The 20,094-nt window shown below is 38.7% G+C and overlaps 3 protein-coding genes and 1 non-coding gene across 5 annotated transcripts; 1 reads left to right on the forward strand and 3 right to left on the reverse strand.

Moving 5' to 3' along the window:
* Window positions 1-1,491: 1,491 nt before the first annotated feature.
* Window positions 1,492-2,457, forward strand: LOC103868149. The gene is made up of 2 exons (XM_009146251.3): window positions 1,492-1,730; window positions 1,957-2,457. The coding sequence occupies exons 1-2, from the start codon at window positions 1,716-1,718 to the stop codon at window positions 2,221-2,223; spliced, it is 282 nt and encodes a 93-aa protein (XP_009144499.1). The 5' UTR covers window positions 1,492-1,715; the 3' UTR covers window positions 2,224-2,457.
* Window positions 2,458-3,181: 724 nt separating this feature from the next.
* Window positions 3,182-5,620, reverse strand: LOC103868147 (E3 ubiquitin-protein ligase UPL5). Its single transcript, XM_033285227.1, has 3 exons — window positions 5,564-5,620; window positions 5,336-5,426; window positions 3,182-3,528 (listed from the first exon to the last, which is right to left on the reverse strand). The coding sequence occupies exons 1-3, from the start codon at window positions 5,618-5,620 to the stop codon at window positions 3,182-3,184; spliced, it is 495 nt and encodes a 164-aa protein (XP_033141118.1).
* On the reverse strand, window positions 5,118-8,081 carry LOC103868146 (F-box protein CPR1). 2 transcript variants are annotated; one of them, XR_004455288.1, is made up of 3 exons: window positions 5,800-8,081; window positions 5,604-5,711; window positions 5,118-5,507 (listed from the first exon to the last, which is right to left on the reverse strand). XR_004455288.1 is itself a non-coding variant. In XM_009146250.3 (3 exons), the coding sequence occupies exons 1-2, from the start codon at window positions 6,999-7,001 to the stop codon at window positions 5,672-5,674; spliced, it is 1,242 nt and encodes a 413-aa protein (XP_009144498.1). In that variant the 5' UTR covers window positions 7,002-8,080; the 3' UTR covers window positions 5,118-5,426; window positions 5,645-5,671. The 2 variants fall into 2 exon arrangements, 1 of the variants encoding a protein (XP_009144498.1); XM_009146250.3 differs by having other exon boundaries at window positions 5,118-5,426; window positions 5,645-5,711; window positions 5,800-8,080.
* A 7,530-nt stretch (window positions 8,082-15,611) lies between these two features.
* Window positions 15,612-15,718, reverse strand: LOC117132236. The gene has a single exon (XR_004455796.1). It is a non-coding gene; the product is annotated as a small nucleolar RNA R71 (small nucleolar RNA).
* Window positions 15,719-20,094: the final 4,376 nt, after the last annotated feature.

Here is a 20,094-nt window from a genome sequence, read left to right on the forward strand (position 1 = left end):
GATACACACTCGGCGGCAAGCAACCGCGTCGATTTGGTGTTATTCGGCTAAAAACTCGGTCTTCTGAAAAAACAGTTTTTTTTTTTACTTTTCGGGTTAGAAATCAACGTTTTCTTGATAGAATTGCTATATTTCAGTTATTAACTGTATATAAAACAAGAAAGATGATGAGAAATGCGAAGAGTACATGTTGAAGGCGGATCTAGGGTTGCAGAAAAAAATATTGAAGGGAAGAAGACAGGGGTATTGTCGTCAATTCGCCAACATTAATGATAAAAAAATATTAAAAAAAACGCATGCACAGTTATACTATTGAACCCGCAACTTTTCAACCAAGAGAGACAGACAAACACCACTGGACTGCCTTGCTACTTATTGGTTTCTCTTACAAAACATATATATATCACTATATATTATTAAAACAACAAAAACTAATCCCCGATTAATCTACGATTAATCTCTGATTTTTATGCTACTCGCTAGACATTAGTCGACCGCCCGACTCACGCCTAGCGCAATTTCGAACATGGGTTGGTACTATCTTAATCTTTGGCAGATTTTATCTATATGCTCCTTTAAGTTGTTTATGTCACATAGGGGCAGGGCCTTCTCAATTTCTTTTTGGACCATGTTCGAAAAGTATTAATAATATATTTAAAATATAATAAATAGTTTTAGAAATTAATAGTTCTATTTATATATGTTTAACAATTTTTTTATAAATTATAAACTCTAAACTAGTCAATACTATATCACATTTTGAAATTTTAAACTATAGTTTATATATATATTGTTGAAAAATTCTTTAACGTTTTTTATTTTTATACTTGAACCCTGTTCGATCGCACCACTTGCGCGTGCTATTAGACGGCCCTGCATAGGGGTGATATCTTTAAATTTTATTTAGCTTTTTACAAAGTTGGTTGTTTAAGCTCTGTTTTTTTTATGGTCTGAATCTAAACAGTGTTAAAAAAAAAACAAGACCGTGTGTTACAAAAAAGACAATATATATTGGTAGTAAAACCAGGGAATAATAAAAAGCCTCGGTAGTAAAATACTAAAGCAAGAAAAGAATCGAATGATTCGTTGTTGGTGTACAGATTTGTTTGAATATCAAGAAAACACATTGGAGCATAGGAAGCAATGGTTGAAAGAACTAAGATGGAATAAAGAGATGATAAAAGAGATGACGTGAGAGAATTGAACTTGAAAAGTAAAGAGAAAAGGAATCAATGAAAGCTGAAAAGGAAAACAAAATAGTGACGGATAAGTGTGATTAATACATAAGTCCCCAAGTGTACTACCACACCACCAAGTGGTTAACCAACTTTCCCTAACGCAGAAGCTATGCCATGTGGATATCTTGTATTGATCAAATGTGATGTTTATACAACAGTTGATTATTAATGAGGATGTTAAAGATTAAGACAGGTTAAATTTGATGTGTTCTCCACGCAACACATAAACACACTTTAAGCATCATAAGATAGTTTAGACATTTTAGTGATGTTCTTACCTGTAAATATGACACATCAGGCATCATCAATCAAATATGCTCATCAATTTTATCATTTTTTCATTTTTTTAAAAAAGCTCTCTTCTATAAATAGCCCCATTCTCTACACTTAACTCACCCACAACTCTTCCTAATTCCCTAAATACATTACAGGCTTCTTCTTTCCATATTGTTCATATTATTCTTTTTCAGTCCCCAAATGGCTGGTGTTGAGGTAATCTTCCTTGTTTTTATTTTTCTTGATAGCTCAATACTTTTATTGTAGAATTTGTAAATACTCCATCACAATATTAGTTGTTGATCAATAACATATCATGTATAAAGGCTGATCACCATGTCTTTGTCCTATGTATTTGGACGTCTAAAGCATGAGCTGTAGCTTAGGGCCAACCCTGCTGATCATGAAGTATGCCTAAGCTCTATCAATTTTAATACTGCAGGTTGAGAAAACAGTACCAAACACAGAAGAGAAGACGATGACCGAGATGCCTAAGGAAACAGTTCATACGACAGATGACTCAGCCATTGCGGTTGAAGTAGAAATTAAAGAAGAAGAAGAAGTACCAAAGGTAGAGAAAGAGACTGAAAAAACCGAGATAGCTCCGGTTAAAGAGGAGAAACCGGTTGAAATTCCGGGAGCTGTGGAGGAGAAAGATGTTAAGCAAGCTGGAGAAGAGGAGAAGACTGTTGAAGTCAAGACAGCGTAATAAGCTTCCTGTTGAACCCAAGGGAACATTTCTTGTTTTTTTTTCTTTGTTTTTGTTAAATCCTATTATCTTACGAGATATAAGGTGATGATGAGTATCACATAGTAATAAGACAGTTCAGGTGCTAGTATGATTACTGTAATGGTATTATGGATTTATCTTTTTAATCTCGTGTCATCATGAAGATAACTGAGATGTCTTAATGAGAGTTAAATCTGTCTGTTCAAAAGTTGATTCTCCTCCTTTTCATAAGTTATAGAAACAATAATTAAGAAAGGTTTAACCTTATTATCCCGGTCATAAACAGAGTATGACTACAGCTAAATATATACACCAAACGCACCAGTCTACCAACCTAAAGATCAGATATATTACATTCTTTGATAAGTGAATTACCATTGACCGAAACTGGAGCTGACATGATCTTGAGCGATTAGTCCAAGTCGTTTTTCCATGAGACCAATCTTGGGGTATTTTGGCAAACAGAGACGGTAAAAGCAAGTAGGCGACGTCGGAAGATGATCCTTAGCTTCATGCAATCTGTATATATAAAGCTTTGATGATAACCCTCTAAACCCTTCCACTGGTATAAACCTAGTCGATGTCCAAAAGAAGAGTACACTCCTCCGTTCTTCCTCTGTCATTTTCTTCAAAATCTACGCACAAAAGAGAAAAACAGATTCAAAAAACTCAGTTCCAAAGCTATTAAAAACGTTAAGGTTTTTACGTTATTACCTTCCAGAACCAGCCATGCGTTCAGTCTTTTTGAATCCACTGAACTCTGTATGAGCTTTCCAATCATCTATGCTTATCAGGTTATCTCCTCCGCCAAGCATGCAATCGAAGTCCTCTACGTGTAATCGCTTGAAAAAGCATGCAGTATCTGCAAGGATATCCGAGAAGCCCTGAGAAAACTTATTTACTTGCTCAGTGACTGATGTGGCGAATCGATGTTTGATTAGTAGATTGACGTATTGTTCCCTGTAACGGCAATGGACTTTCCATCTTTAAGCAGCTCTTTTGTTTCCCTTTTTCCCAGCACCTCGGTTTCAGACACAAATGTTAGACCAAGACCTGCGTCTGAATCGAAACACTCTGGATCCATCTCTAGAATCTGTTTGCAGCTGTTGTACATGATCCGATCCGTGTTCTTGATATCTTCCAAACCAATTTTCTTTCCGGTCAACTGCAGGAAGAAAACACGGTCGAATAGCACCCCTACTTGAACTTTGTGCATCAAAGCTAAAGCAATCACACGACCAGTGAACTCGAAGTAATCCAGATGCAATGGATCCACCTCGGATGCTGAATGTAAGACCAAAACTTTAATATCATTGGGGAACAAAGTGTTGACATGCAAGTCTTATAAGCTAACCTGGATTTGGAGAGAATCTTCAGAAATCATTAGCAGATCGAGTGAAGAGGGTAGATATACTAAAAATAAAAATATTTAAATAAATAAATATTTAAATAAGTATTTTTTTGAAAGATTGAAATTTTTTTTTGGAAATTTTTCTTTTGAATTTATGAAACAAATGTTCTTAAAAATAAAAATAAAACTTAATAAATATGCATAATATCTTTCTGAATTTGAATTTAGAAAGAAGTTCATAAATGTCTATAATATCTTTCTAAATTTGAGTTTAGGGAGAGACATTTCTGATAAATATAAAATCTTCTTAAAATATAAGAAGATATTGATAAATATATATAATATCTTCATAAAATTTAGAAAACTTTCATAATTTGTATTTAAAATACATTTTTAAATGTGTATTTAGGAAGACATTCATAAGTATATATTTATGAATATCTTATTGAATTAAAATTATATATATATATATATATATATATATATTTAACAAAATCTTCCATAATATTCTTAAATATTTTCTATTCTGGTCTGGTTACCCAGACCACCTCAAGCCTGAGTAATAGAATGGCCGTTCGACGTAAAAAATAATAATATGTATAACGGTTTTAAAAAAAATTGATATACATTTATAAATTTAATATCTAACATCCTATAACAGATATTATGCATATTTAAAAACTATTAACGTAATTCTTGAAAGGTGTTATATACTGAATGATATTTTTCTAAATATGCATATAGTCAACAAAGAAAATGACATACACATTTTGGAAACCTTCTTAAAATATACACAAGTTACACCCAAGAAGACTAATTACACATTTTTGAAAATTTATGAATTTGAATTATTTTCTTTACAAATTTAAGAAGATATAACACATTTAGGAATTTTTTTTCTAAACTTAAATCCATAAAAAATCATACATATTCTGGAAACTTTAAAAACTTTTTTAAAAGAAAAAATTGATTCTTAATAAAATCTCATAAATACAAGTTTTGAAATAAAATTGTGAATAAGAAAAAGTTGTGAAAAAATATTCAATTTTTTTTCGGGAAAAAACATTTTGAAAACAACATTTTGAAAAAGAAACATTTTAATTTTATTATTTTATCATTATTAATATTTATTTATTTTTATATATTAACTAACTAATTAATTAAAATTATGAATGAAGATAGAAACGTCCTTTAATCTGTTAATAAAACTTATTTTGATCATTTAGACTTTGGAATGCTATTTTGGAAATAAAAATCAGAAAAAACTATTTAGAAAATTTACCCTATATTTTACTACTCTCTACCTTAAATGGAATCTCGTTTCACTAACCATTTTTCTGTTATAGATAACGAAACAAAATATCTAATTCAAGTTTTTAAAAAATATATATAATTCAATATCAAAACGTAGAATAAAATATCAAAAGGAGTCGATTTCCTGCAAGGAAAATAGAAATATTAATACGTTTTTAATTTGTGTGAAAAACCACAATTTGTTGTCTTATAAATGCAAGTTTTTATGTGACAGGTTTATAAAATCTTCTTCACATCGTAATTTATGCATCGTCCATAAGTCGTAACAAGCTTTAAAAGAGTTACATACTATGATTTTATGATTTCACTCTATTTACAGAAAGCAACAACATATTAAGTTACATATCTTAGAACTAGTACACTTCCAATACATACTGAAGTATCTTCTCTTTTCAGATTTAAACTATTGTTAAGGTTGTTTATTACCAAGCCTTTGGTACACGCTATTGTTAAGTTGTTGATTACTACTATCTCCTGTGGTATCCAAAGCTATTCTTCCTTCCGGTTTCTCCCAGCCCTGAAAATTCAAACCATGATAGCGGTTTGCAGATAAAAAAATTCTTAATAAAAACATTGGATCAATGGCCATATCCCAAAGTTATTTTCCTAACATTTTCTTGGGAATGTTCTACGCAATCAAAATACTTATCAAACAGTGTCTTTTAACTCTTCTGTGCACCCGGATATGAAAAAGAGAAGAGAAAACACCATTAACAATAGCACAATGACACTTACCTTCTCTGTCTGTTCTCTTGCTTTTGCTTATAAGACCAGTTTGAATCCCTTTGACAGGAAATCATCCCTGAGATGAACAACAATAGAAGATATTGAGCATACCAATACAAAGTCACTCATATCATATCTTAAAGAAAAAGAAGAGAACCTCCCACCTCTTTTTACTGTTCTGCAACATTTTAGATTCTCTAGCTTCTTTATCTCGTTGTTCTTTCCTGTGCTTAATGTTATCAAGATCTCCTTTACATCCCAAAACAAGGCTACTCACAACAAGTTCCGCACTATACGAGCTAGGACAATCCTTAATCCTAAGAGTACTAAGCTTCCTAGTCTCAAGATCAAACCACACCAGCTTCGTATTATTAATCTCCAAAAGGACCTTATCCCTATCCTTGGAATAAACCAAAGGTCTCATAAACGAAAACATTTTAACACTTTTAGGTTTGTGAACCGTGAAAACCTTGCACCAAGAACCTCTCACATTATACTCTTTCATCATCCAAACATCAACATACTTGTGATCATAGTTACACATGAGACAAAGACACCCATCCAACACACCAATATCCATCTGAATATCAACATCACCGTTAGCAACAGGTTCCGGAAACCTCACAAAGTCGAAAACCTCCAAGGCGAGATCAAACCTCACAATGATGTTGAACGCAATCAAACCAGGCCGTCGAGGTAACACCCAGTGAAGACTATTACCAGCAAGAACACCGTAGCCACGACGATAGAGCAAATGGTAATAGAAGTAAAACAAGAGCTGAATCGGAGGCAAAACCGATTCGATCCTCTTCCATGAATTCATCTTAAAGCTGAAAACTTTAACCTCGTAAGGGAAACTAGAACCAAGTTCGTCATCTGGGTCACGCTTAAACTGAACCATCCTCACAACTTTATAATCATCGTTCACAGAATCGTACCCTAACCCGTAAAACACGTAGCCGCGGGTGCTGGAGCCCTCGGGGAGATCTACAGGAGAAGGAGGTAGCCGGTGGATCTGACGAGTAGACGGGTTAAATAAGGCTAAATCGGTTGGGGAATTCGATAACCCGATTAAACCGTTGCAAGAACCGAAGACTTCGGTCGGGCCGCCGCGTTTCATCGGGTGCTCGACGTCGGAGAGGGTGTCTGGCGAATCGAGATCCACTGTGTAGAGATGGAGAGCGCCGCGGAGGAGGATCATGAGGTGGTCGTTGGTTTGGAGGACGCGGGTGAGATGGGATGAGATGAAGTCGGGGCTGTTGATTAGGTGGTAGCAGGGCTTGGAGAGAGCTCGGAAGCGGACCAAGCTCTTCGCTGGGAGACGGAGGAAGAGGTCGTTCACGATATCCATTGGAATCGTCGTCATGTCTGATGATTTGGATTGCGCATCTGGGGAAGCTGGATATTTGAGACTTTTACTTTTGGTGAGGAAGCAAGGAAAAAAGTGTGTGTTGAGTGAGTGGTTGGAGGAGAGCGTCCGTGAGGTCTACATGTGTCGATGATAATGTTTCTAATCAAAAGGCTGACATATGCCTTCTTTCTTTCTTTGATTCTATTGTAAATTTTTATTAATTTAAATCCGAAAATAAAATAAAAAGAAAGTGTAAGCTCTAACTTCTCTCCGGTTTCAACTCTAGAGAAATTTCTGATCTGGTCACCGGCGGTTTTCGGTCGCCACCCAACTTTTTCTTTTGTTTTTTGGTCTTTAATCCGATCTTGTAGATTCCGTTTTATCAGATTATATGTCCGACTCGTTTGGTTTTACCTCTGACTAATGTTCGGTTTTATCTTTTTGTTTCTATCTTTCTGCATCCTAATCATGCCTTCTAAAAGCCTTGTCCAGAAGACAATCATACCTGCGATCTGATTGGATCTTCTTACCTTATCGGTTTGCGTCTTCTTTCTAACTAAGAGTTATAAATCTTTACTTGTTGATTATATTCGGCCGTGAGTAAAGTCTCCTCTTGTCTGGAAGCCAAGTGATGCGGATTAGCTGGAACTGATCATAAAGAACTGGATTCTCTTCGCCTTGTTAGGTGGTGATCCAAGGAATGTATCAGAACTGGCGATCTGAGAACTTATTCCTCCGATGGTCGTAGATCCTATCCTCAGTCCCGGCGACAAGCAAAAGGCGTCTAGCGGAGATCGAGAAAGCCATGGAAGAAAACCTTCAAGCTGGATGGCGTTGTTTTGTAGTTGCTCTGCTTGGTGATGAACGAAGACGGTGTGATGTCAGTGAAGCACTTAGAATTGAATGCGTGGAAGAAAAAGAAAACACGTGTATGATCAGCATTCAACCTTATATATTTCTTCCTTTTAGGGCTTTAAATTAATTTATAATCTTGGCTTTGGCCCTTTGTACTTGAATCCGCTTGTAAACTTCCACCCGTTTATGGGTTTTAATATAAAGTCGATAAAAAAAATATTTATTAGATTTTGATCCGCGCTTTCAAAACGTGGGATTATTTGTTTGTTGAAAAGTTTAATAACCCGTCTATTGTTCACAAATATGAACAGATCTGGGGTTTTTGTTTTCAATTTGGTTCTAGTTTTTTTTTTCCGTTTCAGTTCCGGTTTGATAGTAGTTTTTGTTCAAAAGATATATCAACTGGTTATTTGTGAATTTGGAATTGGTTCCAGCTTGGTTATTTCATTTTTGGTTTGCTTCGGATATTGGGACACGATGATATTTAATCGGGTGAAATTCGGTTCTTGTTCAGGTCCTGTTTTATGCTGATTTTGAATAATTTGGATAAAATAATCAAAGCTAAACTCTTTAATATGTTTAAAAAAAAAATTAAGATCTTACACTTTTTTCATGTTACTTTTTGTTTGTTTCATTTGTTAACTGATCCCCTTGCATGTGGAAGACCTATGTTTCATGTTCTACCGATCGTGGATTTAGTGTTAAAGCCAAATTTTGAGTTTCAGTAAAAAGAATCGATGTACAAAGGTTGCAGAGTTCGTCACAACCTCGTCCTTTAAATGAGCAACCTCCATCTCGGCCCTTTCGGCCTGAATTGAGCTGTACACACTTCTGCGCAACTCGCGTTGAGTGCTTTGTTCAGCAGATGAAGGCCCTACAAATTTTCAGAGTTAATAAAAATTTAGCAAAAAAAAAAACGAAAGCTGGCCAAGTATGAAAACTAACCCTGTTGCACATCCGCGAGGCTTTCTTGAACTGTGACGACTCAGCAGCCTCACCATCAGCCAGGAGCGGATCAAAGTCAGTCCCGATCGAAGAAAAGAAAGCATCAAGATCGGGGCCGAGAGCATCAAACCCTTGCGGGTTAACTTGATAGACACCACTTCCACTAGCTTGGTTGTTAAGGCAGTTGCGATACCATTCGTCTATGGGAAGCTCCAACCCATCAGCGGCAGCATCACCTTCGTTGACAGTGACATGTTTGTTTTTAGGAGACCTCTCTCTCTCCCTCTCAACCAGGATGTCGTAAGGAATACCCGTCCATACTTGGATCTAAATCTTCTTCAGCCGGCAACTCAGGCTGAGTTCGAGAAAGAACTCGTTTGAGGGAAAAGTAACCCCAAAAGTACGGGCCGCCCCAGAGAAGATTTATAAATGTGCGCAAATCCTTGGGAAACGGGGGGTGGGGGGGGAGAGGGTTGGTCACTGCAAAACTAAGAAAGTGATCACGAGTTTAGACCCCATCTACTGCTAAATATGGGAATGCAGCTCCCCGCAACAGATGCACTGTCTATATGGACGAAAATAGCTCTTCTGCCACTCGTGCGAGTTGGAAGCAAATCCCTTAACTACCGACATAAGCGGTCTCAGAGTTAAACTATATTTGAGTAATCCGCCGTTCTTCTTTAGCATCAGCAAAGCTTCAAAATAATCGACATTGAGGGTCATTCCCCGCTCATAGCTCAAAACCGGAATCCCAATGAGGTGTTGTAAGGAACTAAGGGAAATCTGGCTTATCGACATGCCGAATCGATCCAAAGTTTGGACCATGATCTCCGGAATGGGAAACCACAGGCGACAACGCAACAAATGCGTCTCAGAGCATTTGAAGTATCCATTGGGAGGAGTATCAGCATGTTCCCCCGCCTGCAGAATTCAAAATTCCACCGAATTCAAAATTCGACCAAATTCGGGACACAACAGAAGTCTCAAACGATGTTAAGGAACAGGTAGCAACTGTTTCTCGGACCGACATTCACCTTATTGGCACGAATATTGATAGGATACCATGATTTGTGTGGGGGAGGCTTCATATCGCACGTAGAGAGCCAATACGCAACAGCCTCTGTAGGATTGACAGATTGTGCCACGAACTCGGGCTTCAAGACAATTTCGCCTTCCTGGGTACGAAGACTCTCAAGGTAGAAACTAGAAGGAAACGCACTGTCCGAAGCTCTCTGGTTTGAAGACATGATAAAAAAACCACAAAAGAAGAAAATGGGAGATAAAGATTTTTCTACCTTGAGAAATTCTTGTGGGAGTGAGCAAGTAAAATTTGTTATCGAGCTGCGACTCAACTAGGTTTTCAAGTCTTAGGTGGTTAGAACTATGAACTCGCCGGCAGCTCTTACGGCCGAGGCTTTTACCTGTGGTAACCGCACATATGCAGATTCAAAATAAGACTTTCTTTGCTCTCTTTTTGTTTCATTCAAATTATTCTCGTCTGTTTTTCATATCTTTATTACTTGTCGTAGGCTTAGCAGAAATCCGAGACCTCAAGGAAAGTAATGGTTTTTGGCTTTCCTCCGATTACAAAAATCGACGGTGTGAATTTTGGTTCCCACATAGTGCAGAACCTACTGTCGTAGTTGTCCACAATCTTAAAATCAGAGTTCTAGTTAGCTACTCTAGAACACAAGCATTACAAGCAATTACTTGAAGGATGTCTATCACCGTAGCAGTTCTATAGTTTGAGATAATCCCTCATAACTTTACTTAAACTCTAAATCTAACAATTGAAATTACTTGACATAGCAAAGCAAAGCATAATAATAATCTGAATAAAATGCATAAATAAAATAGAGTAGAAAAATTGGACTTCCAATATAAAGATCTGAAGGAGTCTTGGATCTTTTCTCCAAACTACTAAAACCCTAAATATGTTTGCTGTGAAAATATGAAAGTATGAAAAGCGTGTGTTGCCCAAGACAATGGCAGAGCACATAAATATTAGGTTAAAATCGGCCATGGATATTTTTGTAATTGTTGTGGGACTTGGGCTATAAGTAGGCTGGGAACCAAGTCGGAGCTTACGTGCTTTGCTGTTGGTCGACGAAATGGGATGTTTGTCGATCGACATTTGAATCTTATTGTCGATCGACGTTTGAATCTTATTGTAGACTCTGGTTCGACGGATAGCTTTTCAGGGAGGTCATTCTGGAGGTCCTAGACCTAGAACCCCGACTTGTTTCACTTGTGGTCAGCTGGGCCATGTTAGGCGAGATTGTCCGAACGTGGTACCGTTCCAATCGGCTGTACCATCTCACATTACTTGTTTCACGTGTGGAGAGCGAGGACATTACGCGACATCATGTCCACACACTCATATTGCTCAGCCTGTTGTTTCGAGAGCTCAACCCGTTGTACCAGTTAAACCACCTTTACCCTTACCTCCTGCTAAGCGTCAAGCCACTGCTGGTAGGGCTTACACTTTAGAGTTACCAGGACCATCCGGACCACCTCAGGGTCCGATTTCAGGTTTGTTTTCCTATCCAATTGAGTGTTGCATAATTTTTAAATAATTGGTAAATTGGTGATATAAAAAAAATAGTATAAAAGTTATTGAGTAGGTAATTGATGGTAAAGTCAATTATTGTCAACAATTTTGCTTGTGGGTGAAATATCCGCCCACATCTTTTCGATTCGGGAGCAACACATAGTTTTGTAGCTCCCGAAGTAGCATCTAGATTCGATGGAGAATTCACTAAGGTGAATTTATCCGTTTCCGTTCTAACTCCCGGAGATCAAGTACTTGAAACTGAAGGCTGCAATCTAAGAGTTCCAATCATTATCCAAGATATGGTTTTCCTGGCTCATTTGTTAGTTCTCCCATTAGAGAGGTATGAGGTAATCTTAGAGATGGATTGGCTTTCAAGTTACCGAGCTCACCTTGATTGTGGTCGAGGGAATATTATTTTCGAGAGAGATACCCAACCCCCTTTAGCTTACCACGGCATAGTACCAAGTGTTGAAGCGTCATTAGTATCAGCATTGAGAATTGAAAACCTTTTGGAGAAGGATGAAGGAGTATACTTAGTGACCTTGGTTGCTGGACCAGTTGAAGACGAGAAAGAGCAGAACATGGAAGAAATACCAATAGTCAGAGAATATGAGGACGTATTTAAGGCATTAGAGGGATTGCCGCCGTCTAGGAATAACCCTTTTAGTATAACCTTAGAACCCGAATCTGCTGCAATAGCAAAGACACCATACCGAATTGTTGCTAGAGTTGGAGAAGTAGCCTATAGACTAGAACTTCCACCCGATATGCCTATGCATCCGGTATTATATGTATCGATACCGCATAAGCATATACCAAATCCGAATATGGTCGAGCTGCAGCGACCAGAGAACTTGCAACCTAATCTCACCTATCTTGAAGGTCCTTTGCGAATAGGCGAACATCGTATCAACAAATAGAAGAATAGGAAAATTTCGCAAGTTCAAGTATTTTGGAAAAAGTGACAGAGAGTTGTTATAACATGGAAGGATGAAGATAAGTTCCGAGCTGATTCTAGAACTCTTCTCAGATACTCCAGTCGTCCAGTAAAGGGTGTACACTTGTATTTTGAGAATTCGGAGACGAATTCTTTTAAAGGGGGAAGAGTGTAATAACCCTCACGAGCCAATAAATTTTTTGTCGAGAAAAATCCCGCTCGACCAGTATATAGTTGGTTCGACCATGATTAATAAAAATAAAAATCGACCCGGTAGATTAATTTCTCGACGGGACTGTCTTGTGGTCGAAAGACCTTCACTTGATAGTTTGGTCGAGTCTTAAATATTTTGGTCGAATTTTTATTAAGCTGGACGAGATTTTCCGAGAATAAGACGAGAGCCAAAGACAAGGAATATTTGGTTGAAAAATGATTTAAAACTGTCAACAAACTTCCAAAATAATTTTTGAACTGAGTTATGTCCTCCACCAGCCGGTTTGTTCAATTATTCTGTCCCATGACTTGCACATGCTTGTTTACCTAGCTTCTTCAGTACATGTCACATGACAATCACAAGCTGCTTGTGTGCTTGCTTCCTCTCTTAATTATTATGATTGGCTGGAAACTGCTTCATGGGAGGGAAATGATAGCACGGTGCAGATGTTGAAGCAGCTTGCTAGCTGTCTCCTCTTACCCTTCTTCGGTACCTCAGCTGGAAACTCATCCAAAGACCATCTGAAATATATAAACCTCTCCTCCAGCTGCTTTACCACGTTCTGAAACCTCAGAAAAATCCACAAAATTTTCAAAGAGAAAGAGAGAAAGAAGAAGAGAAAATCAGTGAGAAAATCAGGAAATTAAATCAAGAAAAAAATTGTTGGTGATTTGATCTTCAGCCCTAGCTCAGTCAGTTGATGTGAGAAAGATCAGAAGGTGAGATCCTTAAATAAAACCCTAGACCTAGTTCAGTTCAGATCATGATCAGGCCTTGATCTTTCTCTTTGCTCAGTTCAGCTGCAAGCTTACCTTGGAGAAGAGGATCAGCTGACGCCATCTAGTCCTTTAGTTCGTCTTGGTAAGCTTTGGTCTCCTTACCTAGGTCAGTATCTGATCATAACAGTTCATGGCTACCTTAGATCTTGGTCGGATCAGTTGTTTAAGTTATGATACAGTTCAGTTCTTGTTTAGTTTTGGTTTGAATCCATCTCCTAAAACAGTTTGCTAAGATATTATGGATTAATTGGAGTTAAACGAAACTAAACTCAGTCTGATCTTGTCTTGAAATGTTGTTAACTGAATATAACTGAACTGATCTGATCTGGTATGAAAGGAACCGAGCTTGAACTGATTTGATTTAAGTTGTTTAGCTTGAACCAAACTGTCGGATTGTTGATGTTCTGAACCCAACTGATATATGGTGTTTTATACATCTTGTATATATGCTTTTCAATTGGTTTTAAAGTCTTTATCGAGTCTTCCTAGTCCTTTTCGAGTCATCACAGGTCTGGAGTTGCATTGGATGGCAGATGGACCAGCTGGAGGAAAAGAGTACAATTTGGAGTTTTTCACGCAGAACAGTCTGACGACTGCTCCGACCAAGCGGAACAGCCAAGCGGAGCAACCCGAGTGACTGTTCTCGCGGCAGAGATTTTTAAGGAAACTACAATCATTACGGGATTTGTCCTAATTATCCCTATTTTCTCTCACAGCCGCCTATGGCTTTGATATATCATATATTCTGTTTCTCTTTATCATTCTACGCTATTCTTGACAGAAGAAAACCATTGGAGACTTTTGTGCTTTTGGATTGTAAAGGAAGAAGGCTCCATCTCTCTCACCATAGAGAAGATTATCCTGAACCCTCTTTCTATCTCTTTTATTTACATGAAGTCTTATTCAGAACTGATTTCTGTGTTCTCTCTTGTTATGACTGAGTAGTCGATCTAGCTAGCCTAGGGTGTTGGGGTGTTAGATCGTGAGCTAAACATAGATAAGTATCCATTGATTGTCTTCATTCATAACTGCTCTTATTGCTTGCATTAAACTGACCAGTTATTGTTAGATCCTAGGTTTAACCTATTCATTAACCGTGTAATAGGTTGCTTGATCTGTTATGAATGAGCATAGCATCCCTAACCAGCGAAAGTAGATATTAGGGTGTTTTGTGAACCGATTGGACTTGATCTTAATGTTCATCATCACGCCTTGATCCAAGCGAGAGCTTAGGTATTGAGGCTGATCGTTGAAAGGTGAAACACCACGACAGTGGGTTGATCTAGTATTGTGTTCCTAGTTCTAGACTAGTCCATTAATCAAACTTGAATAATTGTTTGGCTCATGATTGTAAGCGCCCGTTAAACCCTAGGTTGGTTTCTCATTAATCTGAAACTTAAAACCAATATGTTACTTGCTTTTTACGTTACAATCAAACTTTAAAACCCCCATATTGTTTTAGCTTGATTCTGATCCCATAAAGATAAAGTGTAAGATTTGGTCTCTGTGGATTCGATCCTAAAGTGCTACATCGACATACCATTCGATTGTGGTAGTGTGCACATTAGGTTATTTGGTGTGCGTATACACATAATATCAAATTGGCGCCATTGCCGGGGACCATCTTTTTACATTTGTTTTTCGGTTATTTATTTAGTATAAGACCTCTAACTTGCCTTATCCTTTTTGTTGCAGCTAATGTTCCAGGTGCATGACCAGTAGACATACTCGGAGAAACGCACAAGGAGAGTTAGTTACATTTACCAACCAGGAGCTAGCAAGGTTAGAAAGAACAAATCGTCAACAGCTAAGGCAAACCGACACCACTATGGGTGATCACGCCAATTAGAATGATCTCGCTGCGGCTATGGCACTCATGCAGCAGCAGATGCAACAAATGCAGCAGACCATCCAAGCTCAGCAGGATGCTGCTGAACAGGCTGCCCTCACGCAGCAGGAACAACAGGCGCAGACTGTTCTAATCGGGCAGAGAAACCTTCCGCGTAACATTCCTACTACGCGCTCTGCCATTGTTCCTCCACCCTGTACCAGGCAGGACTTCGAGATCAAGCCTGCTTTGATCGGTCTAGTACAGAGAAAGGTGTTCTCTGGTCTCTCTACAGAAATTCCAAAGGATCATATTGAGAGCTTCGAAAAAGTCTGCAGTTTGACTCGAGCGAATGGTGTTCAACCAGACTACATCAGGTGCATGCTATTCCCATTCTCTCTTGATGGAAAAGCTGCACGGTGGTTGAACTCTCTCCCTATCGGCTCTCTCACTTCATGGGAACAGGTCCGATCAGCGTTTCTCAGCCATTTCTACTCTAAGGCAAGAACAGCTGCATTGAGGAACAAGATCACCTCCTTCAGACAGCTCACTGATGAGCCTTTCTGCGACACATGGGAGCGCTTCAATGACTATCGCAGAAAATGTCCTCACCATGGATTTGATGATGATTACCTCCTGGACATTTTCTATGATGGAGTGGACTGGAAATACCAAGGTGCTCTAAACTCTGCGAGCAATGGAGACTTCATGACTCAAACCACTGATGGAGCGTTTAAGCTGATTGAGAACATGGCTGCGAGCTCAGCTAATAAGAAAGAGGAGAGTGATTGCTCCAAGAAAGGGAACAGTTCCGACACCCAAAAAATAGATGAGCTGACTGCCAAAGTTGATCAGCTACTGAAAAACAACCAAGGGCACGTCTTCAACATGGATCAAGATACGGTCGGGCAGATTCAGAACCAGAACCAGCGACAACCGCAGAACAATCAGCAAGTTGTTCTAGCTACTGAGAACAGTCAACCAGATGAGTTGAAGGGTCTGGGTATGATGATGCAACAACTGTTGCAGGGTCAGCAGGTTCAGGCCAAGGTGTTGAATCAGGTAACCACAGAAATTGATACCAGGATGTGCAACATGTTCACTGAGCTGAATAACAAGTATGACAATCTTGCAATCCATATAAGAAAGATCGATGTTCAGCTTGCTCAAACAGTTGAGAGTGTCAAGAGGCAACAAGAGATGCTCCCTGGAAAACCTGATAAAAATCCTAAGACTGAGCACTGTAATGCAATAGAGCAGCCGTTCGCTGAGACTGTTCTAGGCGCAGAAGAGAACACAGAACAGCCTGCTAGCTCTGCAGTAACTGCTCCCGACGAATCTGCTGAGACTCCACCATCTCGAGTCTATGTTTCCAAGGTTCCCTATCCAATTCCACCTAGACATCTGATGAATCCCTTTAGTGAAGAGCAGCTGATAGGTTTTAACAAGATGGTGAGAAGGCTTCCTAAAGAATTTGCATTCGAAGATGCTCTGCAGATTCGTCCATTGCTCAAGTTCTTTAAAAACTGTAGAGAGACTCAAGAGGAGATCAAGGTCCTCTATACCAAAGCACTGTCTACACCAGCACTGAAGGTATTGCCTAAGGTTGATGATCCTGGAAAATTTGTTTTCCCATGTTCTATCGCAGGAACAACCTTCAAGGATGCTCTTTGTGACTCTGGTTCTTGTGTAAATCTCGTCTCAAAGGCTATTGTAGACGATTTGGGTATTGCTGATGTTGAGCGTTCTCAGCTGACCCTGACCTTTGCAAACTCTTCCAGAGCAGTCCCATATGGAACCATCCGCAGCCTTCATGTTCAAGTAGGGGAATGCATTGTTCCTGCTGAGTTTCAAGTTGTTGAGATGAACAAGGATCATGAGATGCCTTTGATATTTGGAAGGACATTCATAGCTACTGTTAGAGCAACCATCGATATGTCCAACAAGAGAGTCTGCTTCTCCAACATCAACAAAAAAGTTTTCTACAACGCTGTACCCACCAGATCTTCCTCATCACACGCCTCTTGCATCTCAGTGTTTGATGTAGAAAAGCTGAAGGTTATTCCAGAGAAGGAGCATGGTGATAAGGATGAGAGCAGGCTGTTCTCTGATGAAGATCCTAGCACTAGCACTGATCCTACTAAATTCAGAGAGAATTCAAGGGTGAAACAGAAAGTCCAGAAGAAAAGGGTCAAGGGAGATCCTACAATGATTTTGATACCTCTCAAGTGTGGTGAGAACTCCATTGAGTATGAGGTAAAGTGCAAGGGTACCTCCAAACCGTTCTCTAAAGTCAGAGTCATTCTCACAGATGAGTTGAAGGAGAAAGGACAAGCTGCTGTGAAAGGGTTGTTGAGCAGGGTTTTGAAGCTGAACATGTCTGATTGTGGAGCTTGTTTTGGAACAGGCCCTCCTGCTCAACCCGACTGATCCCAGTCACCAAGTCAAGCTAGAGACTTAAACCAAGCGCTTGGTGGGAGGCAACCCACTGGTAAGTGTAAATATAACTTGGTTTTGTTTTTGTTTACTTATTTTTCGTTTTAGTTTATTGAGTTTCAGGTCAAAAAGCAGAAAAATTCGAGATACTTCAAAAATTATGGGTTGCGGAAACGGAACAACCTACCCCCTGAAAAGAGCGGTTGTTCCAGGCGATCATCTGACGATAGAACACCCAGAATTTTTATGGAGCGCCTGCTTCACCCAGGTAAGTATCTCGACCAAAAAATAAAATATTTATTCTTGTTTTCTCCTTCTCTCTGATTTATTTTCACACCAGGGACATTGTGAAGTAAGTCTGGGGGAGGGTTTTCGTCGTTTACTAACTCGTTTCTTTCTTTTGTTTTTCTTTTGGGTCAATTTTAGTCAGTTTTTATTGAGTCAGTCAAAACTTTGTGGAAATTAGGACCTTATTCTGTGTTGATCACTGACCACCTCGTGCTTTAGTTATCTTATTCAGTGACCTTAGCAGTGGCGAAAGACACACATGTGGACCTGGAACACCCTGACACATCTCACTTGATTCTTCAGAAGTTCTCAGCCGATCAGGTTACACTGGGTAGACTTAACTCCACCTTACTTGAACCTAATCTTGACTGAAATTCTTCTTGTTATGGGCGTTAGATCAGGGAAACGAGAACACACTCAGGACTTCTTGTCCTTTTTATCCATCTTGCTGATCTTGAGTGGTTAGCTCATCTTTAGCTAGTTCACACCCTATACCTTAGCCTTTATTCCACCTTCATGCATTTGTTTTTCAGTTTCATATGTGCAGATATGTGCAAAACGGTCGGAGAGAAAAGGATCAACGCAGCCTCCTACTCGTTACTGTTGCAGAAATTCTATCAGAAAGGAGAACAAGCGGATTAAGGGAGCAACCGCTCCATAACCAATAAACTGCGCAAGAGCAGGGGTGGAGAACCAGAATGGTTGCGAAATCAGAACCACCAGTGGCACTCAGAACCATCATGTATGACCTCCTTCTTCGTCACATCACCATATCAGTCTTGTAAAAAAAAAAAAATAGAAAGGAAAAAGAACCAAAATAAGGTGATTTAGAAGGGGATGAAATCAAAGAAACATGAGCCACTGGGAAGATCGAGCAAAGGAGTGGGTACCAAAAGGAAAGTGGAACACAGAACAATCAGTTGCCTGTTCCGTCATCAGAACAGTCGCACCAGATAGAGCAAAAACGAGTAGAGGCTGTGGACATCAATGGATCTACCCTCTCTTGCCATTTTGTGTGATATCCTGCATCTTCTTCAATGAAATGGTAGCCCCTAAACACTCTTAACTCCACCATTAAATAGCATGTTCCACACCTAGACCGTCTACCTTGCCCTGTTTTGATCAGCTCAGGTGTGGAGCTTTGCTTGTCCCATCCTATCCATTCAGTCTCTTGGTCCATTCAGCTTTGTTCAAGAGGAACTCAAGTATTGTCCAAGCTAGTTTCAAACTTAAAGAATAATTTTAAGTGAGGTTAATCCTAATTTTAGTACTTGTTCTCAAGTACTAATCTTAACTATGAAATAATCATGGTTTTGATTAAGGATTAATCTTGGTTTAATTAAAGATTAATCTTGGTTTAATTAAAGATTAATCTTGGTTTAATTAAAGATTAATCTTGGTTTAACTAAGGATTAATCTTGGTTTAATTAAGGATTAATCTGTGATTAATTAAGAATTAATTATGATTTATTAAGGATTAATTATGGATTAGTTTTGGAATAATTATGGAAGTAAAATCATGTGAAATCTTGTTATATTCGCTATCCCTAAAGCCCCCGCATTACCGTGACTTGGTCCTGCGAACGGAACAAGGTCATGAAGACACGATGATGGGGTAGCTCCCTGGAGACCGTGTACTGCATGACGATGCAGTGTCGGATTGTTCATACCGGACATTCGACAATGATGGTGATGCTAACTCACTAGTCTCGGTTAGCCTTAGTGGTTTCTCGGGCCTAGTATATATATTGTATTATATGAGTTTGGTAACGGGCGGGTGTTGAGGAAGTGATGTTTAAAATAAGAATTCACAATGATGATTGGTATACTAAAGTATAGTACTAATACTTGCATGATCATGTATATGTATTTGATAATTGTTTGGTTTATTATTGATTGTGTTGTGATTATAGATTCACTGAGTAAACTAGTTGCTCATGACTCATTCGTGTGTGCAGGTAACCCTTAGGCGGGAGACACTTTACTTTTTGGACGGAAGGAACGGCCAACCAGCGGTAGTATTTTGTTGTCCTTGCAATGTACCTTTTGATGTATATTTACTTAAAACGTTATTGGGCAATAGGCCATAGGATAAAACTATAACACTTTGTAAGATGTTTAAAGTAAATAAATAATGTATAAAAGATGTTTATAAATCACGAGTTCTCATATGATATTAGTTCTTGTCCGGGACGAACTAACTATCGAATATTGCTTTATCGGGTTGAAAAGCCTAGAGTAATATCCGATAGGAGCGTCTGTGTTCTTTGGT

The sequence above is a fragment of the Brassica rapa genome, chromosome A02 (assembly GCF_000309985.2).
Source record: "Brassica rapa cultivar Chiifu-401-42 chromosome A02, CAAS_Brap_v3.01, whole genome shotgun sequence".
NCBI lineage: Eukaryota > Viridiplantae > Streptophyta > Magnoliopsida > Brassicales > Brassicaceae > Brassica > Brassica rapa.